A 24,756-nucleotide genomic window follows, 5' to 3' on the forward strand; every position below is an offset into this window, starting at 1 on the left:
CCGGCTCTAGAATGTAAGAGGCTGGTATTGTCTCATCACACAAGCTTGGGTGTTGAGATAAGGTGGTGGTTGGAGTGTAAGCAGGCTTTAAAAGGAGGTGGGAGTAGAAATGAATCTTTAAAAATGGGTGGTGGGAAATGTGAGTATTCTGACTCTGCTCCACAACCTGCCATGCGCTAAAACAGAGCTAATGCTTTTGAGGCCCTAAAGCATCACGGGAAGGAGGCAAGATACTAGAACAGAACTGGAGAAGGGAGGCTGCCTCAATGGCAAAAGTTAGAGATTTAAACGAAGGGGCTCTGCCATCAACTTCAGAATCAGTAGGAGCATGTTGATGTACAACGATCACCTTAAATGTGAGATGCAGGAGTTAAAAGAAAACTGCTGCGATTGTGAACTCAATACACCCTTACCACCTATTAAAAAGTTTAAAAAAACCTGCATCACTATCGCCACTCAAGTGGCCTGTTATCTCTTGCTGGTGCTGCCCTTGGAGTGACACTTCACTGAAAGGCTCCTATTGGAGTAAACAGATTAGGAAGAAGAGTATCAGATATGGGACAGTTGAAAGTTGGAGTTGCAAGTTCTGTTTAAAAATAAATAAATAAATAAAATGTAGCTGTCAGCCGAGACACTTTGATTTCCAATTCCATCTTATTGCAAAAGCTGCTTCTTTTAGCCCTCCTTTGTTAAAATGACAGCTCTGTCAGTCCTTTGTTAGATTTGACAGTTTTGTGACTTACTCTTTAGGTCTAGATAATCAGTACAGAAATGTATGTTAACTAAAGTTTGTAAAGGGCCAGGATATTTGGAATTTCACTTATCAGATACTATTGCAGAAGTATTGAAATCAATATACTGGACAGCACCATCTCCTCTCCACCCCTTCAAAGACTCCTCACTAGCTGAAAGAAAAATGTACAGGTAGAGAGTGTTGGCTTTTCTTTTATTAGTTGAGAATTAATAATTAGTCTCTCACACATCTTGGGGAAAAAATAAATATTTCTAACAGGCTTTGACTATATGCTCATTTCAGTTTTTCTTAGAGTACCATAAAAATAATTTAAACATTAAACTGGTGTTTTTCCATTTAAAAGGATGTGTGTTTTTAATATTGGACAATAGTCTAGTTAAGTAGACAAACTATGGGAGGCAAAAATCAATACCAAGGCTATATTGCCTTAGGTCTCAAAACATCAACAGCAGGAAATGGTTCCAAAGAGTCCAACCTCCCCCCTGCAGTGACTTTTGGGGTTTTGTTTTGTAAAGGGAATTCTGCTCGCTTAACTGTACAGCAGAGAATGATATAACTAGTTGGGGAGTGGGGAATATTACAAATATTTCTTCTCTCTTCTTAGGTATTAGTGACCACTGATAAAAGCTTTTTACAGATTATGGTAGTCTTGCAATGTCATAACTTGAAGCGCTCATTGCACACTTATTTCTACAACAAAAAGCTAGTGTTTCATTTTGAATGAATTCTAGTTTTGCAGGCCAGTCCATTTGGTGATGATGAGATCCCTTTATAACAACATCTTTCCCTTCCCCCAAATTTACTACTCAGCTGTGAAGTACCTGCTCTAATCCTTAGCCTTGGTGATTGGAAAAGGAGAGTCAATAAGAGCCTGACCCAATGCCCATTGAAATCAATTAATGGTTCCATTGATGTGTTTATAATCTCAGGCCCTTATTGACTGCTCCTTTTCCAACCACCAGGTTTTCCTTTGGTGGTGACATATTGGTAACCTGACATACAGATAACTGAAGAGGCACAGTTTATCTGTAATTTTATATGTATCTGATAGAGCTAACATGACTACCTCTCTCCTAGCAAAGATGCTGCATTTGAGGTGGAATGCAGTGTGATGGGTTCCTTCCACATCAGCCAAAATCAGAAGGCAAGGAAAGTTAATAGCAACACTTATCGTACTATTTTATAGTCAAGATTGCTTAACAATTTGAAATGTCAAATCTATTTGACACTATCCTGCTGATGACAAACTGGAGATGTGGTATAACTGAGGTATAGTAATATCTAATTCCTGGTTTTATACTTAAATCATGGTAGAACATTTAATAGGTAAACATATAGGTCTAGACAGTATTTGGTCCTGCCATACGGACAGGGGATTGGACTCTATGACCTCTCGAGGTCCCTTCCAGTCCTAGAATCTATGAATATCTTAATCACAACTGAACTCAAGCTCAAACAGGTAATGGTCAATAGGTTAGATAGGGCCTATTTTCATTGTTAGAGGAGCTGTTAGTTGTTCAGAAGAACATGTACTGTCCCTTCTAAGAGACCAGTTATTAAAGAGCAAGTATTTTTTTACCCATTTCAATAATTTAATACTAGGTAAACTGTCAATCTAAATTCCATTACATACACTGCTGCTGATGTGCCTGCTGGTAGGGCATCCAGTCTCACTAAGCTGCAGCATCTTACCCAACTAAGAATAAAGACAGTCAAGCTTGCACAGTACATGAACATGTGACAGACTAACTGCCCCACCCACTTTCAACTTCCACAAAGATGCTGAATGTAACTTAATTTGGCTATTTTCTATTTTGGGATGGAAAAGTCTCCACTACTGATGGTGGGAGTTAAACAAGCAAAGTGAATCAATATCCTAGGTTATAAAACAGTGAGACTACACTGCAGCTTCTATATTGCAGACAGCAACTGTCCGTTTCCTAGTGAAATAAAACTGTACTAAGCCATATGAGTTTCAACTCTTTAATTGCAGTATGCTAACAGGAGCTTTCAGCACAAGCCTCTCTGTAATAAGATTCCCTGAGAGTCACTCTGAAGCCTAAACTGGCAGTAGAGGCAGGGTGAGGCAATCAAAACAGCTACAAGCATAGCTGAGGGCTTTTTGGTTAGAATATCACCAGATAGAGCCAGTGATGGTTCATACAGTTGGCTATTGTTCAATTTTTGAATTCTCACCCCTTTTGATTTTAAAACTTACATCCCTGCAGTCCTCAGCTACATTAAGGCACGTATCTATGCCATGCTAAGAGTCCAGTTACCACACTATCTATATAGCTAATTTGCATGCAAATTTCATTGGTTGTATGAAGAAGACTGCACAGCTGGTGGATTACTTGGCCCAACTCCATAGTTCTTCAAAGCCACCTCTACAACTGAACATAGCCACTCATTCACCACCCGCACATGAACACAGATCTTCCAGGACTGTCATTGTGTGTGTGTGTGTGTGTCACCCTGAAAAACCAAAGATCTCTGACTCAGTGTGAAAGGATGGAAACAGCTATGAAGATGACTGGGAGCTTTTTCTTTAGAATATCAGCAAGTTCAATCACTGCACCCTGCAAGAGCCAGATGGAATGTTAGAGGCCAAAGATAATGTGACAATTGATCAGAGGAGGTGGGGCTAACAGGTATGGGGAGGGAGGATAACAGAACTGGTTGTGCCTCCAGCCAGGGGGCAGCTCTGTGCACAGGCTTTGGGGAACATGTACAAACAGCAGCATAGTTCACTACAACACAGAACAAGAGCCCCAAAATACTACCTACATATGCAGCTTTACTGCTGCTTTATATGATTTCCTGTTAACTAGTATATGCTGCTTTATGTTAGCATGTTTACTAGTGTGATGTTTGGGAAAACAGTACAGAGACACATTGGTGTGAAGGCTTACCACAAATACTGAAATTATCTGGTCAAAGAATTAGACAACTGAACAGTTTCCATACCTACCGGCATATGGGAGCACTATTACCAGTACCACTCTAGGCTTTGACCATACACAATGCCAAGAAAGTAAGCTACCCTCACTGGTCACAGCAACCCTAAGGAAAAGTTAACTAAATACAGATCACAGATGGTGGATTTCTTGAGCCACCTGATACACCTGTACAACAGCATAGGCTTTCATCTACTAGTTACCCAGATAAAGGTTTTGTGTAAATATAGAAAACAGGGAGCAGCTTTGAATAGTTAGATCACTACTGGCTTGTGCCTTTAGGTATTAACTTTCAAAGCACTTTAAGATCTATGCATGAAAAACACACTAGAAAAGGTGGTCCGTATCATCCCAATTTTTTTACAGATGGGGAAAACTGAGGCAGTGATGGAAGCAACTTACCCAAGGTCACCCAGCAGGCCAGTGGTAGAGCCAGGCATAAAAGCCAGCGTTCGTTTGTGAGCGTTTTTTTTTTTTTTTCCTTCAAGAGGGCCTAATGTATTTAGATAAATGCAGAAGGCTACATGTGTTTGGTTCAGCTTAAGTTAACTCAGTTTTGTGCTGAGTATGACTACCCCTTAATGGAACTTTGTAGGAAAAATAAATGAACTCCACAGCAAATGTTACTTGTTCTGTTTATTAAATGGTTGAAGCACGAGTAATAAAAATGGAGTATGGCTAAGTGCCAGTTATTGGTCCACTTCTACCACCAAAAAACAGGTGTTTGAACAGCTACAATTAATAACATACGTGGAAAGAATTAGAAGCATCATAATGTAAGCTTCTACAGTATATTACATTAAACTTTAAGCACCCAGACTATTTTCTATATTTGTAGTTTCCTAACTGTATAGTCCAACCACACCAGTGTTCTTACCTATTATCTTTCTGCAGTCCTTTTAAATGCAGCAGTGAGCTGATGTTAAGATCTACACCAAGCCTCATTTTGGCTATGGTTCATGGTGGTGGCTGGAATGTAAAAAATCCAAATACTGTTTCAACCAGAATTGTTCTTGTGGAACTATTCCCATAGTGAAGGCTTTACATAAATAGGGCTATAATCTGTTTTTCTCTGAACACTACATGTACCATTAGAAATATTTACATCAACATAAACATTTACATCTGGTTCATAATATACAACGCAGCTTAACAATAGTTTCTAGTTTCTAAACCTCCAGTGTAAAAAGTTTAAATCAGAAAGTTGCTATCATTTCAGTGCATTTTTTTCACATATTTAATCACAAGGAATACAATGTATTATTTCTAAAATTCATTTTTTGTTACCAAAATGGAATGAAGTTATATAGTTTAGTAATAATTAGGGCATGGTTTTAGAGCAGGTGGTAGATTCAGCTTTGTAAATCCACTCTAGTAGTACTACTAGTGTCTAAAGAGAGACTAAAGAAAACACAAGGAACCATTAGAGAAATAAAAGCACCTTTAAAGACGTCCACATTTAACCATGCCAAAATATTATTTTAAACACACTTCAGAAGCGGCCATACTCCGTTCCCTAGACTGAAGTTCAATCCATTCTTATCTTCTGATTTGTCATCCTGTAAATAATGCTGTCATAGCCAGGATCCATGTTCCAGAGGTTGTAGGAGATTACAATCACAGCTAATGCAAGGCCTATCATGAGCCACAGAATTATGTTGAAGACCACAGCATAGTTGAAGTTGTATGAATACCCTAGGTTATATGAGGTGCTCTGTAGTGAAAGAAGGAAAGTATGGTTTAAAGAAGTGAGACATCTGGAGGCCAGCAGTCACAATGCTCCTGAAGTCAGCCCACATACAGAACATATTCTCATTATACTAACATTCAGACTGCCCGTACCAAGATATGGATATTTTGCACAGGCAATTCTGGAGTTACTTGCACTACATACTAATGCACCTACGTGATTGGCATCGTAAATGGAGACTAGGTTATTGCAGTTGCTATGTTTGTTCATTTGATAGCTGCTTTCAACTACCTGAAACGGGGGTTCCAAAGAGGATGGATTTACACTGTTCTCAGTAGTACCAGAAGACAGAACAAGAAGTAATGGTCTCAAGTTGCAGTGGGGAAGGTTTAGGTTTGATATTAGGAAAAACTCTTTCACTAGGAGGGTGGCGAAGCACTGGAATGGGTTACCTAGGGAGGCGGTGGAATCTCCTTCCTTAGAAGTTTTTAAGGTCAGGCTTGACAAAGTCCTAGCTGGGATGATTTAGTTGGGGATTAATCCTGCTTTGAGTAGGGGGTTGGACTAGATGACCTTATGAGGTCCCTTCCAAGCCTGATATTCTATGATTCATCATGCCTAGTGTCTAAGCCACTAAAAGTTTAAAAGGTTGCTACAGTATCAAGTCAATATTCTAGTTCTACAAAATGGAGCAATGCACATGTTCACATTTTTAATAATTCAGCTGCAGAAAAGGGGTTTAAAGTGCATTCACTACCTCTTCAGTCTGGAGAATGGATCGACTCTTCCTCACAAGGGGAGTATCAAATGTCTTTGTAGTCACCACCTCTACTACGGCATTCCCACCATAGAGATTATACATCTCATCTGCAAACTGAAAGAACAACAATAGCTTAGTTTCAGATATATGCAATAGTTACTAAATCTGATTCTTGTAACCAAAGATGCACCAAGGCAGCAGATCTGAACAATCTGGAGAAATCATGGAAGTCTCCAATGATTTGAGTCTACTAAGAAGAATGCCAACTGTGAGCTAGTTTAGACCATCTCTTTACAGTCCACTGGACAGTTGTCCAGGATCCTAAGAGTTTCTTACTGACCTCCTATGGATACATGTGCTCTGATATGAAAGCTGCTATATCCCATGACACATGCTCTGGCCCATGTATTTCCCTAGTTCTGTACTTAATCTAAGATTCTACTTCAGAGCAATTCTGATCAAATGTGAACATTTGACACACGCTGGACTGCTGTATATGAATGGAATATTGTACAGAACAAAGCTGTTTAACTTAGTGAATTAAGGATCTAGTATTTTGCCTCACTATATTTTGGCATCAAACTTTGGATACTAGCAAGATGGAGTTGTCTTAGATCTTGATGGACATTTGTTTAGATAAAATCCACAACTGGCAGCCTGCTCAGGAAAGGAGTGAAAGAGCAGGTATTTGGGAAATGGTAGAACTGCTCAAGGTGCGAAAAAAACACACAGCACCTGATCACATGGTGCTGGGCTAAAGCTAGAGCTATTTGCTTCACATTTTCCGCCAGTTTAAGTGAGAAATGCCTATACACACAAAGTATCGGTTTTAAAACCAATTCATCAGGACTTACTGATTTACACATTTGTCAATATCACCCTCTGACCCCTTCACAAAACAGCTCTGACCTGCCAAAAAGGCCCTCTAATACCTTTCTTGCTCAGGGGTGACCAAATTACAGAAGTTTGATTTGATAATTGATGGAGGGACTAGAGTTTACCCAACCAAGAGATGGACAGGCCAACAAAAAGGAATAGCAATTCACAGCACTATGCTGTGTGACCAATGAATGTTGGTGTTCAGCTGTCTTGTTAATATAAAACCGGTACTGTTCACATTAGAATTGTTATTCAGACAAACTTTACAGTACAGTATTTATGGCAGATCTCCTTTTACCTTTTGCAGGGAATCAGCAAGAATCTGAGAGGCATCCTTGAATTGCTGAGAATCTTCCCCATACCGTTTCCCAATCTCTTCCAAGCCAGCCAGTTCCAGTGAATATAAATCTGGGGAGTGATCCTTCGCCAGATGCTTATGTCTAGACAGCTTAAGGGGGGGAAAGTGAACCACGGGTTAAAAATGGGTTAGTTTAAATACTCAGTCCAATGAGATTTAATCACTGATTGAGTCAGCTTCATTTTTGTCTGACATATTCCATGCAGACTTGGAAGTTTGCCAGAACTTGCCATCTTGGATCAGAGAAGTGTCTACAGCTGGCTATATGGTCTTCAAAATGGGAGGCAGGGTAGCAAGTGCCTGAGTAAGCAAGCTTATGCCAGAGATCGTTTTAAAGAGGCACATGCAACAAGAGTTACAGTTCCACTGAAAGGAGTCTCAAACTTAAGGAACACCTTCAATTTATGTCAAAATCCTGATTCTAAGATTGCTGTAATAATAGAGAGCTTGTGTAACAGCATGAAGGAAAATGCATAAATTCCATGGATGCCCATGATTTCCTGTGCTAAATTGACCTTTGCTGTGAATTTTACAGATGAAGTTTTTTTTTTCTGCTGCCCAGCTATATAAGCAATATTTCTTCAAGATATGAAATCTCAGGTATTTGACTGCGCCCCCCAATCACCACAGAATCTGAACACCTCACAATCGTTAATGAATGCACCCGCATGACCCTTGTGAGCTAGGGAAGTGCTATTACCCCCATTTTGCATCTGGGAAGAGGAGACAAACTATGTGACCTGCCCAAAGTTACACAATCTGTGGGAGAACGGCAACTTGAACCTGCCTCTATCATCACTGCATTTTTTTAACCTTATGTTTCTGGTCTTTGGTATATTGGCAAGTCCTCATAGACTTTAAGGCCAAAAAGGACCATCACAATCATCTAGCCTGACCTCCTGCACACTACAGGCCATAACCTCACGCACCCATTACTATAATAGACCCCTAACCTCTGGCTGAGTTACTGAAGTGCTCAAATCATGATTTAAAGACTTCAAGTTACAGAAAATCCACCATTTATACTAGTTTAAACCTGCAAGTGACCCATGCCCCATAAGAAGGCAACCTCCCCACCCCCCGTGGTGTCTGCCAATCTGACTCAGGGGAAAATTCCTTCCCAATCCCTAATATGGTGATCAGTTAGACCCTGAGCATGTTGAAAAGACCCGCCAGCCAGATACCTGGGGAAAAATTCTCTGTAGCAACTCAGAGCCCTCCCCATCTAGTGTCCCATCACGATCCATTGGAGATATTTGCTGCTAGCAGTCACAGATCAGCCAAATGCCATTGTAGTTTGTCTCATCATGCCATCCCCTCCATAAACTTATCAAGCTCAGCCTTGAACCCAGTTAGGTTTGTTGCCCCCACTGCTGCCCTTGGAAGGCTGTTCCAGAACTTCACTCCTCTGATGGTTAGAAACCTTCATCTAATTTCGAGCCTAAACTTACTGATCGCCAGTTTATATCTATTTGTTCTTGTGTCAACATTGGTGCTGATCTTAAATAACTCATCTGCCTCCCTGGTACTTATCCCTCTGATGTATTTATAGAGAGTAATCGTATCTCCCAGAGCCTTCTTTTTTGTTAGGCTAAACAAGCCATGCTCTTTGAGTCTCCTCTTGTAAGGTAGGTTCTCCACTCCTCTGATCATCCTAGTAGCCCTGTCTCTACTGGAAATACCTTGCCTGATGCATCCTAGGACTGCGTTAGCCTTTTTCACAGCTGCATCACAGTAGCAGCTCATAGTTAGCCTGTGATCAATCAATACACCCAGGTCTTTCTCCTCCTGTCATTTCCAACTGATACCTCCCCAGTTTCGTGAAATACAACTAACTGGTCTCAAGACCAATCCCTGAGGAACTCCACTAATAGCCTCCCTCCAGCCTGACAGTTCACCTTTCAGTATGACCCTTTGTAGTCTCCCCTTTAACCAGTTCCTTATCCACCTTTCAATTCTCATATTAATCCCCATCTCCTCCAATTTAACTAATAGAATTCTACATGAGAAATTATCAAATGCCTTACTGAGAACCAAGTAGATTAAAAAAAAAAGGAAATGCAATAGAGCTAAACAATCAGTTCTCTTCTCAAAGAAGGACATCATGTTAGTCTGGCATGATCTACCTTTTGTAAAACCACCTTGTATTTTATCCCAGTTATTGTTCACCTCTATGTCCTTAACTACTTTCTCTTTCAAAATTTATTCCAAGCCTTTGCATACAACTGAGGTCAAACCAATAGGCCTGTAATTTTCCAGATCACTTTTTCCTTTCTTAAAAATAGGTACTATATTAGCATTTCTCTAATCGTAGGGTATGATCCCCAAGTTTACAGATTCATTAAAAATCCTTGCTATTGGGTTTGCAATTTCATGTGTCAGTTCCTTTAATATTCTTGACAGAGATTATCCAGATTTAGATTGAGATTTAGTCCCACTAAGATGTTTGAGTTTGACTTCCACCTCAGATATGGTAATTTCTACTTCCATATCCTCACTTCCATTAGCTACCCTCCCACTATCCCTAAACTTCTCATTAGCTTTATTAAAAACAGAGGCAAAGTATTTGTTTAGGTGTTGAGCCATGCCTAGATTACCTTTAATCGCCATCCCATCATCAGTGTTTAGCAGCCCCACTTCTTTCCTTGTTTTATTTATATGGCTATAGAACCTTTTACTATTGGTTTTAATTCCCTTTGCAAGGTCCAACGGTGTGTGGCTTTTGGCAGTTCTCACTTTATCCCTACACTTTCTGACCTCCAAGTAGCTTTCCTTGTTGATCCCTCCCATCTTCCTTTTCATGTAGGCTTGCTGCTTTCTCTTAAATCACCTGTTTGAGATGCTTGCTCATCCAACTTGGTCTGAAATCCTTCCCTACACATTTTTTCCCTTTGCCTGGGATGCTGGCTACAGATAGGTCATCTAATCAAAGCTGCAGAAGCTCTCAAGGTCCCTTCCAGTCCTATGATTCTATAACAACTCTGTACTGAAATTTAATCCATACAGACAGCTATGGCTTTTGACTACTTGTTGTGGAAACATGCACTAAAGCAGCAATGTCCAACCTCTTCATCTAGAGGGCAGAACAATCATTTCATTTCAAGAAGGTCAAGGAGCTAATATCAGGTACATATTCTCTACCCTGTTCTGCTCCCATTGCACCATTGGGCAGCATATAAAGAAAACAGGAACCACCCACAAATCACCTGCTGGGGATTCCCCAGAGACGTTGGAAGGGAAAGCAGCGGCTCAGAGTGCCCCAGCTCACACCAGGGCTGTTGCAAGGGACAAGAAATGATGCCAACTCCCCCCATTTCAGTGGCAGAGCTGATTCAAACACTTCAGTTTAGAAACAGGATGCATTCTCAGGGAACACATTTTCAATCTCTAAATACACATTTTATTAAGTCACCCTTGAAGGCCACAGTTCAAATCCCTAAGAGCTACAAATGGCTCCTGGGAATTCAGTTTGGACACCACTGCCCTAGAGATCTTCACACACAGGATGTCAGACTTTAACAAAAGCGTCTTTCAAAATTCCCTCAATCATATGTGAGACATATAGAGTGTGTTTGAAAAGTCGTGCTCACCAAGCTGGAGATATCATGCAGGACTTGTAGTTCTGACAGAAAAAGCAGGTCAACCTAGGGGAGAGAAAAGTATTTTCTGAACAGAAACTGAAGATGAGGCAGCTTAATTTTGTTGCACATCTCAGCAGACTGCAGCTATAAGCAGTAGCTTTTTTTTTCCCCCTGCAGTGCTTGTTACTGGGTCAAACAATGCCCAAAACCAATCAATCACCATTTTCTAGTACTTAAATATTGAAACTTGGGGACCAACTTCCCCCTTAGACAACAAGGAGATGAAAAACGAATGAGCATATTTCTTAAACTAAACTCATAAAAGTAGATCAGAGGCAGTTTAATAAAAGCAGTATTCATCGGCCACTGTTTCTTACCTCATTGTTTCTGCTGAGAGAGTTGAGGGGAATTGAACGGAGAATGGAGTTATCCTGGAAAAGGCGGTTCCGTAGCTGTCGCAGCGTGACGGAAAGGTCTTCAAATACAGAGTTTGCCTTTCCCACCATATAAACTCTCTGTAAGAACAGTCATTGTGTAATATGAGGATAGTTCAGTTTTGGATTTTTCAAACTTCATAGATTAATTCCATTACACATGCAGGTGCTTTTGTAATACAAGATGTTCATACAGCCAAGAGGTTTAAGCACATCAGTTCCCAATTGTGTGGTTTAACTCTTATTTCAAATGGTTTAGGAGATGAATCAATACTCACTTCCTCACTGGGAGCCAACTGCAAGACTACAGGGGTTTCCTCAGAGAACAAGGTGTGAATAGCATTTGCAACACTGTCAAGACTGAAAGGAACAGCCTGAAAAACAATAAAGCTCTAATAAGGAATTCTGGCCAAAATGGGGCTAAAGCAACATGTAGAGAAGGATGGAAATTCCTTGGGACAAAAACTGTGACCTTCTATTTTCTGCATTGATTACATACTTATGCTCAGAGATTTATACAACAGTCTGCATCATGCAGCCAGTCTTAATTGATAAAAGTGCAACAGATGTGTCTGTATTCATTGTGGGCACGGTATCAGCATTTTAATACTTTCCCCAGAAGTTTAGAAAAGGGGAACAATTTTAGAGTCCCTTGTTAAATACAAAATTAACCTTATTAAATTGTATTAAAAATGAAGATGCAGAAAGGAAAGGAATGCATACTATCCACCCTACAGCAAAGATGTTTTCTATAAAAGAAAATGCCAGCTTCATACGCTCATATTAAATCTACAAGGGGTACTAGGAAATTCAGAGTAAGGGTTCCCAAAGCAACCAGTTCAATGCTAGACAATGTGAAAATATAAACTGTTTAGTTGTGTCAAGATAAAGACATGCCTTGAGGGATGTTGGGAGAGGCACATGACTTATGAAGAGATAAATGACAAATTTAATAAATTAGTATTAGTTTTGTTCTCAAGAACAGCTGAACTTTGCAAAGTTTTAGTCACCCATTCACTTTTGATGACTGAGTAAGATATTAACTACTTGATCATTATGATAAAGGTGAAGTAGTAGGTTTTCTACCTACAATAAAACATTTCAGGACAATTTTGCAAAGGTTGACTGCTCTTTTAGGAGTCTGTAGGGGTATTCAGAGTTGAATCGCTTTCATCTTCAAAATGAAAAATTTTCCACAGCGGAGGAAAAATGAGTGAAATTGATTGGGAGGAAAAGTTTAGACAGAGAAATGTGAATGAAAATTGAGAGTTCTTAAAGAAGAGTTTATTAGATGGCCAAAAAGACATGATTCTACAATCAAGAACGAAGACAACTTTGGCTAAAAGCCTATGCTGGTTCAGTGGCACAGTGATGGCAATAATTAGAAATTTAAAAGCAATACATAAGTAGAAAAAGGAGGACATAGATATAAAATTAGAAGTTATTTGGTATAGAAAATTTATGAGGGAAGGTAAAGACATTGGGGAAAAATCTGGCTGGCAAGGTTAAGAACAATAAGAAATTAAAGCTTGTTAGGAATAAAATAAATTCTAACAACGGAATAAGCTCATTACTAGACAGATGGTTAAATTGTTAATGATGGTATAAGTAAAATAAATATTTCTGTTCTGTATTTGAAAGAAGCAGGATGATGTACTCTTATCACATGAGGATGATGAAGTACTTTCCAGTCCATTAATAACTAAGGAGGATGTTAAACAATCTACTAAGGATAAACAATTTGTAACCACCAAACCTAGATTATATGCACCCAAGAAGCCTGAAAGAGTTTGTTGAAGAGATCTGGTTTGCTAATGTTAATTTTTAATAAATCTTGGAATACTGGGGAAATTCCAGAAAATTGTAGGAGGACTAATGTTGTGCCAATATTCAAAAAGGGCAAGCGGGATGACCTGGATAACTATGCGCCAGTTACCCTGACATCAATCCTGGGGAAAAGAATGGAAAAGCCAATACAGAATTCAATTGATAAAGCATTAAAGACTAGGAATATTTTAATGCCAGTCAACTTGATTTTATAGAAAAGAGATCTCAAACAAACCTGATTTCATTCTTTAATGAAATTACAAGTTTGGCTGATAACGTTAACTACACATTTGTAATATACTTAGACTTTGGTAAAGTATTTGACTTAGTACCACACGACATTCTGAGTACTGATATTGTAAAGTGTCATTTTTTAAAAAGTACATGCGAAATGGATTAAGTATTTTCACACGGAGAAGACACCATGTATACTAAAGGGTTCTAATCTAGCAGAGAAAAGCATAACATGAACCAATAGCTGGAAGTTGTAGGTGGGCAAATTCAAATTGGATGTCAGGCACAATTTTAACAGTGACAGCAATTTAACATTGGAACAAATTACCAGTGGAAGTGGTGGATCCTTCACTTCTTGATGTCATCAAAACAAGACTAGATGCCTTTCTGGAAGATGTGCTTTAGCCAAACACAAGTTACTGGACTCAATGCAAGGGTAACTGAGTGAAGTTTACCATCCTGTGATTTCCAGATCAGACTCGCTCTAACGGTCCCTTCTAACCCTAATTCTCTGACTACATGAAAAGCTATGTGAAATAGAAAAAGCATAACTGGTGAAAGGTTAGCTTTTGGGATTTTTTTCGAACACCAAGCAATACTTTCAGTATTAACAGAAGTATGAGTAACAGACACAAATACAAAAAAATTGCAGATACTTACATTCTCAACAGGGTAAGAAATTCCATCTTTAGGCATCGCCAGCTTGTCTACTCCCTTCACAGTAACCAGAACAGTAGCTCGAGGACGATGAAATATATCGCCCACTGCAAGCCCAGGCCAGGAAAGGTCCTGGTAACAAAATTTAAAAGCAAAAACTTTTGCTTAGCTTGAAATCAAAGGAAAAAAAAAAAAACCACTCCAGATCAAACTATATCAAATGGTTAATGTAGAGAATTTGCAGTGATATCAATGAATCTTTAAACTTAGTAGGGAGTCTAAAAGCTTGAAAGGATCTCCTCCCCCCCCCACCCCCGAAGTTTCTTTGTTAATTCTCTATTAACAGCAGGCCCTCCAGAACATTAATGTAAGAAAAAGTGTCATTCATATACTGTACAATGTTGGCTTATTAAACTGCCTATGTGGCTACTGAACCAAGTTTCACAGTCAAGACTGCTACATTCCACAAGATTCACTGAGAGAGTCCATTTTCTAGTGATATTAAAAGCAACTTCCCATGATTTGAAGGAAGTAGCAAGCTTCTCTAGTATGCAGCTAGCTGGAGGAATATTTTTATTCAAATATATGCTTCTTATAGACCAATAATATTTAGCCACAATGGAAAAATACATTGCCGGGATGTTTCTGGTACAACTATAAACAATAAAGGCTAATGATTCTGACATTTAAGTAGAAGTAATTAGGCTCTAAAGCAGTGGAAGGGTTCTACAACACAGACAGATGCTTCGGCAGCTTATTAAGAGCAAGAGCTGAGTCTGTTTTGCATGTAATTGTATATCCGCAGAATTTACATGAACGTTGACCAGGATATCCCCCTCCCCCTCCCCCCCCCCCCCAAAAAAAGTTACTCAATACAGGTGGCAATTTTACAAGACCAAGCTAAATGCATTTTACAATTAACAATGTTTGCTATGACCTATATATTCCTTATAGGGGAAAGAGAAATTGATTGAGATCCCCATTAAGAGAAAAAAAGATTATTAGTTTTATCCTCCCCTACAGGGAGAGAACTGCAGAAGGATTCGTTTTGGAGACCCCTATTTTAACATTTCAGCCTGTTCAGCCAATGGGGAAGTTCAAATCTTTTAGGTGTTTCAGGTTGCCCGATAACTTAACAGTGCATTAATACAGACAGTGATCCCTTTTTAAAAAATTAAAGTTTGAATGCCAGAGAGTCTGAAGGTGGAACCCTAAAAGTCTCCTCCAGCGCAGTTTCTATTCTCCTAGATTATGATTCATGTCAAGACCACAAATTAAGGCTCCAATCCTACAATGAGCTCCCCACAACTGCAGGAGTCTGCATTATGGAGTTCATCATGGGATCAAAGCCCTAATCATGATACTGATATCTACTTTCACTTTGTGTGTTTGTTTTTTTGAGTGGAGGAATAGCTAGCTGAAACACAATTTGGAGGGTTCTCCTTCCCCGCACTCTTCCGACATTTTGTTCTTTAGGGGGGGAGGGGAATGGGGGCTGCTAGTTCTGGACAGTCCCAAGGGCCCTCACAGTTAAGCAGGGACCACCTAGCTTAGAAGAAGGAATAGACTGCTGAACAGAATAAGTTTTCTATTTCATATCACAGATACCCCAGGAAAAGCAGCATGGTGAAAATCAAGTTGCCTAGTTGGCCAAAAAGCATTTGATTTTACCTTGTGCCTCAAGCGGACGTTCAGCGCACGTAGTACATAATCAGTCCTGCTTTGTTTAATGGAGAAACCACTAAAACTATTCTTAAGAAGTTCTGCTCTTAGTTTCAAGACCGCAAGTGTAGTGGCCTGTTAACAGGGTATTTTCAAAAGATAGGACAGAAGAGGCCCTGTAGACATTTTATTATTAATCATTTATATTGCAGTTAGCCCTTTAATAACAGTTTCACTGTAGAGGAGGAAGAACACAAGTTAGATTCCCAAGGTTTCTGAATTTCCTCTTAGTGGTCTGTTTTATATAGTTCCTACTTTATTTCCAGCACATTTTATAAAATCTGTGTACCTCAACTATAATTCAAAGCTCTCAGAAACAACTAATCTGAATTTTACAGCTTTTTCAAAATGAAAACTGAAACATACTTCTTCAACAGAAAAGCCCATGGATAATGCAGCTATGTCTGGGATCCGCTCCCCTGGTACTGGCCAACTTCCATCTCGGAAAACGACAGATTGGGGTGATCGTAAGACACTAAACTCATCACCGGAGACACCTAAAACAGAAACATTATTGACAGGCAAGTCTGGTAAAGCATGAGTTTCTTAAAACCCTGTGAAGCAGACGTGGATTGCAACAACCTCTTCTTGATTCTCAGCCTTCCAGTGCACAGATCTACCAAGTTAAGAGAGAGAGCTGAAGAGAGCCATTAATTTCAATGTATTAGGATGCAAGGGATAATTCCAGTACAGAGTTATGTATAGACAAATTGCGGTATTAAACAAAATCAAGGCATGAAAGAGGTTCTATTAGTAAATTAAATTAGTTATACCATTTTGACCTTGGGGGAAGAGGGGTATGCTCCAAAACCTGATTCTGGATCATAAATTCCAGGCAGGTGTTGACAGTAAATATAAGCCATGATATGACATTCACACCAACTGAACAAAGTGTATCTCAAGAATTTCATGTTGTTGCTCTCAAAACAATGACATGCAGACGAACAGAGGAATAGGTCAACCTACAGTCATTTGCCAAAAATTCAAGCACTTTTTTATTGATGGCAGCTCATCCTGCTGAACAGCTGCAATTTTAATAGAGTAACGACCCTCATTTCTTAAGACTTTTTCTGGATCAATATGGGTGGGGGCAATTTATAGACTAACAATAGTAATATTGGTAGCCTGTCAGCCTTAACATGTTTCTTTACTACTTTACAGGCTACAAGACACTCACGCAATTTACTCTGGACAATTTGGTTTAGAGATGGTATCTGATTTACAGCTACTTCTTTTTTAAACCCAATTTTCCTTGCTAGGTTGACAGGCACAAATAGTGAAGTTACTTGCTCAAGGTCACAGTGAACAAAATGCATTTGAACTCAGGAAACAACCATTTTTCCAGCTACGCTATAATCATTTGACCAAAAGTGACTCATGGGGCTACACATTCTGGGAAGCCTGGAACACAATTTTGAGTTGCAATTCATCAAGCATATTCCTATCCAAAGACAGAAGGGTAATGTAATCATAAGGAGTCACCTTCTGGTTCAGGTGGTAACTCTTTGCAGGACCAGAAAGTTCTGGCATTAACCATAATTGATACTTTGGATCACACCCGAGGACACTGATGTCCAACTTGTGACCTTCACGGGCAGTTGTGTGAAAGGAGAATGTCTGTGTCCCACAATTGTTAAACTTTTTGAACCAAGCCCATTGGTCCGCCAAAGAAGTAGGGGACCCGCCTCCCCCGCAGCACCTCCGAGGAGAGCAGGGAAGGCTCCCAGCAGCTGCTGCAGAGAACAGATGGGCCGGGATTGCCCAGCCGATGAAGCCGGTGAGGCACTAGGAACTCGGGGATACCGCCACAACCCCCAGCGCCAAACCAGGCTCCGGGCAGCGCCGGCGGGTGGATGCGGCTACCCGGGCAAGCTCCGCGGCGCAGCCGCACCCGGCAGCGGAGACCCCTCGGCCGCGACAGCGACCAGACACCCGCCGCCGGCGCTGCCCAGTGACAGGGCAGCGGAAATAACCGCGGAGGGGAGGTCACGGGCCCCGTCAGCCAGCGGGAGCCGCGCAGTGACCGGGCCGGGCCGGGATCCCGCCGGGCAGCGCCGGCGCCACAGCGTCACGAGACACAAGCGGCAAAGCGGCACGAGCCCCCCCGGCTCCGCCCCGCGCCGGACCGCGGCCGCCCCCGAGCTCGGGAAGCAGCGCCCCGGAACCCGGGCGCCGGAGGCTGCTCACGGGCAGCTGTTTAGCCGCTGGTCAGACTCGGTTACCGCAACCGCGCCCCGCTCATCCCGAGAGCCCCCCCCGGACCCCCGCGGGAGGCAGGAGCTGGGGCCCCGCGCTCTGCCGCCCCCCCCCCCCTTACCAGCCAAGCACGCCGCTGCCAGGGCCCAAAGCATCATCCCGGCCCCCGCCATCCCCGCACAGCCACGGCCCGACAGCTGGGAGACTGGGGAGAGGGACGCCCGGGCCGCACACAGTCAGCCCCACAAACCCCGCCTTCCCGCGTATGCTGATTGACAGTCCCGCCAGCCACTCACAGAGCGCCCATCTGGTGGGGACTATGTTCTGAGTGACAGGGGAACTGACCACACGTAGTGTGAGAGTTCTCTTCCTCTCCCCGTGCGTCACTGCCCCGGAACTGACCGGCCAGTCCCGAGTCCGGGCAGGAGGCGGGGCTTTTGCTTGAGCGATACCCAGCCTGGCCGCTCACAGGGTGAGGGGTCTTTGCACAGCGGCCTCGTTACCGTCTGGGAGCGGGTAAGGGGCGGGGTCTCTCCAGCAGCAAGTGAAGTCTACTCATAAGTGGCAACTGCTGTGACCACTCACAATGCGGGAGAGCTACCCCCTCCCCCCAGCCCCAGGGTGCCCAATCCTAGCCCACGTGACAGCCTGTGCAGGAGGCGGGGCCTGGCATATATCCGATTGACAGTTAAATTGACCACTCACAATGTACGGGATCGCTGCTCCACCCTCTTCCACACGTATATGAGGAGACAGGCCCAGCAGCCTTGGTGGCTCTGTGTGCACGCAGCCGAGCTGGCTGCTCTTGGTGCTGTAGCAGTGCTGATACTGGAAACCATGTGTTTGTTATTACTATGTCAAGCCAGGGGGTGTGGCAGTAATCCTAGCTCCAGCACCATTGGCAGAGTATAGCAGCCCCTTCCCCACCTGGCTATGGAGCCTGCTCTGGGAGCAGGGGCTCTCCAGCCCTGGCTGTGTGCCTCAGCGACTCCCTGCTCACCCCAGGGTGATGTGGGTGACAATTGCTTTGCTGCTGCTCTGCCCCCTGCAATGCTGCCCCCAGGAGTAGCTGCTGTGTGGTGCACTTGGCCTGACTGCACCAAAGATGGGCGGGAGCCTGCCAGAGGCTCCCAGCCTCCTTCAGGGTATTGTCAACGTTTGCTGGTGGCTCTGGCTGCCCTCAAAGCTGCTGCTGGTTCTCCTTGGTAACAGGAATGTGTTGTTGGGTACTTGTGCCCTGCTTCTCTGTGTTGTTCATAACAGCTGTAGCAAAGGCTCCCAAAGATAGTGGCCCAGGCAAGGATTTCCCTACCTCTCCTCATCTCCCCTGCCCAAGTCATCAACTAGTTATATGCAGTGTAGCTAGTTTAGTTGTTTTCCAACTAGATCTAGTTGTTAATTTTTTTTCTAATGAGAGAAAAATTCCATTTAGTTGACTAGAAATTTAAATTGAAAAATGAAATATTAATAGTATGGTGACCATATATCTGTTTTGCCTGGTACAGTCCCTTTTTTAAGCCCTGTCCGGCTATCCCAATTTTTTGGGGCAAAAGTGGGATGCAGAGGAACATGTGGGGATGAGTGGTGATGCCAACCCTGTGCAAGGGCACAAGTGAGCAGCAATGCCAGCCCCAGCCTCATGCGGGTGGCAGGCAGGGCTTGGGCGAGCAGCTCGGCCATGGGGCACTTGGGCTAGCTCCACCTCGTGTCCCATTTTCCATTTGGGAAATATGGTCACCCTAATACACACTTTAAAAGCATATATATGATAAAATACTTGTACCTGAAAAAGCATATAGGTTTGAAAAGTATGAACAATGATTAGCTTCCTCACACAGCTGTGTTTGTTATGAGAATGTCAGCAAATTCATTTTGGCGCTGTTGGCTGACCTAATGCTTACAAATCATCATTTGAAATTAAAGTCTGAAATTAAGGTCTGCCAGTCCTGCGGCTTCGGCGTACCCACTGCCAAATTGCTGCCGAAACCGCGGGACCGGTGGACCTCCCGCAGGCACGCTGCCGAAGGCTGCCTGACTGCCGCCCTCACACCGACCGGCAGGCCGTCCCCCGTGGCTTGCCGCCCCAGGCTTGCTGCACTGGTGCCTGGAGCCGCCCCTGTACATGATCATGTAACTAACAATTGTCTCCTAGTACATATGCATAAGTGGGTTGAATTAAGGTTGCCCATACAACCTTAATTCTGGCATATCCTAATTTTTGAGTGCTTGACTTTGCAACTGTAATGTTCTTTTAATACAGGGGTGTGTGTAAATGAATGATACAGAGTATTTTACCTAGAGAAGAAAGTATGTTCCTTGCACTGAGGAGCTTGTAATCTAAATTAGACAACCACAGGACAATGGCTCAAGAAAGGGGTGATAATGAGCATAGGGTAGGAAGGATGGCTTAATGAGCTGACTTTTGAGGAGTGCTACAAATCAGCAAGAGGGTGTTTGGGGGATGAGAATAGGTATTCCAAGTGTAAAAAAGGTTGTGATTGGGGGTAGGGGTATGTTAGGCAAAATTAGTACTTTTGCATTTAATCTAAATCAAGGATCCTATACTGCTGTTATGTGAGTGTCATGGTGGGGGAGATGTTGTCTCAAGAATCAGAATGAGGCTAACTGTCGTGACTGTTATCACTTTTATCTCAAGGATCAGAATGAGGCTGTCATGTGACTGTTATCACTTTTGTCTTTGTTGTATATCTACATAACTTGTGTTGTCAGCTTGCAATTTTATTAGGTGTCTCACAACACTTGATGTTTTTCTTAAAGTCCCAGCTCCTGAAGTCATGTAAATACATAAAAATCTCAGCCTGAAGAACTCTGTGTGGTTCAAAAGCTTGCCTCTCTCAGCAACAGAAGTTGTCCAATAAAAGATATTGCCTCACCCACCTTGTCTCTCTTACAGCCTGGGACCAAAATGGCTACAACAAATCTCAGCTTTCACTTAAAAATAAATAAATAAAAAGGTTTCAGGCCCTTATGGTTGCAGAGCAAAGCTTGAAAATGTGAATCCTGGAGGCTCAAAACCCAACAGGAAAATAAAAAGAACCCCAGAGTTGTTGGTTTTTAAAACACCTCATGACTTTTATTCCAACTTCCTGATTTTTTGGGGCCTGGTTAATGATATTTTCAGTGGTTAAGGTTGGCAATTCCGTAACTTGCTATCCTTCTGCAGGAAGCAGGAAGGAGAACAAGGGCCTGTAGCTGGCAGTTCTGGCCTCTTTTATGTTTGTTCTGTTTTGTTGTTTGGGTTTATTTTCCTCCACAAATCACAACAGGAACATGGCTTGTAAAAGAACTTTCTGTCCCACTCGCTGTGTCTTGCTTTTGTGTTCTCATTTGTTCTCATCTGTGTTTGTTTCTTCCATGGGAAAGTAGCAGAAACTCTGCTATGAAATTGAACTTTTGCTAAACCTTTACACCAGTTTGCCCTGCCCAGTGGGAGTCTGGTTCTCAGGGAAGCCCAGTATCGGAGAATAATACCATAAATGTACAGAGTGGGAGAACTCTGACCCTTTTCTCTGGGATCTTGGTTAAGATCCAAGTTGTGCTTCTGTGAGAGTGAATTTTTTCTCCTGTATTCAGTCTCTTGTGGCAAAACTGCCACATCTTAAAATTGTCTGATGATTTGGACTATACTGTAATTTGCTGCTTAGGGCAGGCCAAAAATGAGGTAACATGGACCTTGTCTCTATGGAGATGGGGTAAGTGGGGGCCAGGAGCAGGGGGGAGGGGACACCCTGACATTAGCCCTCACTCCCCCCCACCCCCTGCACAACAAGCAGGAGGTCCTGGGAGCAGCTCCAAGGCAGAGGGCAGGAGCAGCACATGGCAGTGGGGGAGAGGGACAGCCGAACTGCCAGCAATTTATAGCCTGCTGGGCGGCTGCCGCACAGGGAAATTAGAGGAACAGGGAGCTGATAGGGGTGCTGCTGGTCCACTCTGGTTCCAAGCCCCCACCAGCTAGGTCCAATGGGCTGCTCTTTCTGCAAGCAGTGGACAAAGCAGGCAGCTGCCAAACAACGTTATAAGGGAGCAGTGCGCAACTTTAAACGAGCATCTTCTCTAATTGATCAGCAACATAACAACGAAACAACATTAACCGGGACGACTTTAAGTGAGGAGTTACTGTAATGTGGTGCTTAAAATGCCGCAGTTGTCTGGAGCCCTGTCTCCACTAGCATTGTCATCAGTGAAGATAAAATGATGGTAGTGCAGTGATGGCTCATAAGAAAAAGCTTAGGGCTTGTCTACACTGAAAGTGCTGCAGCAGTGCAGCTGCACCGCTGTAGCGCTTAGTGAAGATGCTACCTCCTGGCATAGGTACTCCACATCCCTGAGAGGCAGTAGCTATGACAACAGAAGCCCTCCCCTTGACATAGCACTTGCTATACTGGGAGTTAGGTAGGTATAGCTGTATTGATCAGGGGTGTGGATTTCTCACATCCCAGGGTGACATATTTACACGAACCAAAGTTTGTAGTGTAGACCACAGTTTAGTGTATGAGGCTCAGGAGTTTAAGTGATTTGCTAAAAGCCACTAGTCAATTGATGACAAGCATGTTAGCAAGTGGCTACTAACTGTGGTGCAACTGTAAGTATAGATAGGCCTCAACTGTATTTAGCATTATAGGCTCAATCACAGTTTCTGAAATGGTGCTGAACATAGTGGGGTCCCATCTATACTTGCACTTATCTGTTTTCAGCCCTGCATCAGCTTTCCCTGTTGTGAGAAGTGGCTGGATTTCCTAAAGTAGACTGAGCTTTTATGAATTTTTAGCACAGCTTGTGACAGAATCCAGGGGCCTTATTCTGCTGCCACAGTGATGAAAGTATTGGACCGTAGAAGGAGTCCCGACTCCTAATTCCCTGCTCTAACCACTGGACAACACTTCACCCATTTAACAAACCCTATAACTATTCCACACAGGAAATAATTATTTCCTGATGCCAGACCCTAATTGTAAACACCAGTCCAAAAGTCCATTTACAGCACATAGAGAATTTATCTAGAATCTGCAGAAAGAATAAATATGGAATTTTAAAATGAAACAGGAACCACTCAGTGTGGATTTCTGTGATGCCTCCTCTGTAGTTCCTGACATTTTTGATGCACTAATGGAATGTGTGCTTCAACCAGTGAGGGCTGACAACTCCTTTCCTACTGTGTCAAGAGACTGGGCAAGTTCCAGAGCCTTGCTCTATTATTAGCTTTCAGACTGCTGACATACAGAGAGACTCATCAGAAGGACTATCATTTGGAGGCACATGTGCCTGCTTTAGGGATTTACAGTATTTACAATGTGACAGAGAGGTCCAGTATGAAAAGTTGTCAGCCCTGCCATTGAACTGCCTGTGTTTCTACGGATCCTGTCCTTATTTGCAGCTTCTTTATGTGAGCAGGAACAGTCTCATTTCTGTCGGCAAACCTGGGCTCCTAGACTGAGCTAATCAAAGACAGCTCAAATAACTGCCAAAGGCCTCAGATAAATGTATTACTGGGCTAGCACCAGACTACTTCAGAGCTTAGTGCTTTGGAGACCAGTGTGTTAGGTTAACTCAGGTGCTCTCCTATCTAAACAGCAGGCAGATGCTTTCAACACCTTTGAAGGAAGGGAGGGAGGTACACTGTGCTTTTACTCCGTCCCCAGCCAGCCTATAAGTGGCTTTCGAAGCTTGGAGACTACTACTAGGTGTGTGATTTAAAAAAAAAAAAAAAAAAAGATATAAATATACCAGTACAACCCAAAGTGTGGGCAGTTATACTGGTTGTTCGTAGATCCCACACAGGAGTAAGCTCTACTGTTATAACTGTGTCCACACCTGAGGAGTTGTACTTCCTTTAACTATGCTGGTATAGTTAAAGGCATGCAAGTTGAGTGTGTAGAAGGTGGTGATAATAAGGAATTAAATTAAAAAAAAAAACATACATTTTCCTGTGTCTCTGCTGTAACAGGGATACGAGAGGTGGTGAAATAAAAGGGAGAAACCCCCAATTACAGTAGGCAGGTCTTTTTCACCTGCACCCCGGGTCTGTCACCTGTGAAGTGTCTATCCGGTCCACTCCTCCCATCTATGTACATGTGTATGCAGGGAAAGAAGAAGAGAGAAACAAAGCTCTTTGAAAACACAAACAGTTTATTTGGGAATAGCAACAAAGATAGAAAAGGGGAAAACTATTAACCATAAAAATATAACAAACAGTTGTAGTTGCCCCATGGGTAACCCGGGCCCCAAATACCCCTCCCGTGATAAAGTAAAATAAAGGAAACCAAAATACCCCAATACTCTACTCTGTCAGAGGCTTCTGGGCAGATGATGAGAAAATGCTGTTTCTTTCGTAGCTGGTATTCGGAGGGCCCTGAACCTCAAATCGCCTGATGACCGATTTCGGACTGAGGCGAGAACGCAGGATCGGACTGGATCTGGACCCAGGTAAGTTGGTGACTCTGGATATGCAGGGTACCGGACAGATAAGTTCGATTAGCTGGTGTATGGCTGCCCTCCTTGACAACGCTGGTCTCTTGGTCTGTTGCTGTGCAAAGGAACTGCACTTGACTGCCTCTCAGGTGGACAGCGACAGCTAACAGTCGCGGAATCCTTTTTACAAGCATCAGGGCGCCAAAGTTCCACAGCGACTCAGGCTGGAACTGGATTTCACACGAGAGTCTGTCCGCTTTTTCCGCCCTTAGCGCAAA

At 42.5% G+C, this 24,756-nt stretch overlaps 1 protein-coding gene across 1 annotated transcript; it reads right to left on the reverse strand.

Moving 5' to 3' along the window:
* Positions 1 to 4,332: 4,332 nt before the first annotated feature.
* ATP6AP2 (ATPase H+ transporting accessory protein 2) lies at positions 4,333 to 18,308 on the reverse strand. The gene is made up of 9 exons (XM_054005843.1): positions 18,171 to 18,308; positions 16,220 to 16,350; positions 14,135 to 14,263; positions 11,692 to 11,787; positions 11,357 to 11,494; positions 10,989 to 11,042; positions 7,339 to 7,488; positions 6,159 to 6,275; positions 4,333 to 5,425 (listed from the first exon to the last, which is right to left on the reverse strand). Exons 1-9 carry the CDS (start codon positions 18,220 to 18,222, stop codon positions 5,240 to 5,242), a joined length of 1,053 nt encoding a protein of 350 aa, XP_053861818.1. The 5' UTR covers positions 18,223 to 18,308; the 3' UTR covers positions 4,333 to 5,239.
* Positions 18,309 to 24,756: the final 6,448 nt, after the last annotated feature.

This window comes from Malaclemys terrapin, chromosome 1 (genome assembly GCF_027887155.1).
Source record: "Malaclemys terrapin pileata isolate rMalTer1 chromosome 1, rMalTer1.hap1, whole genome shotgun sequence".
Classification (NCBI taxonomy): Eukaryota; Metazoa; Chordata; order Testudines; family Emydidae; genus Malaclemys; species Malaclemys terrapin.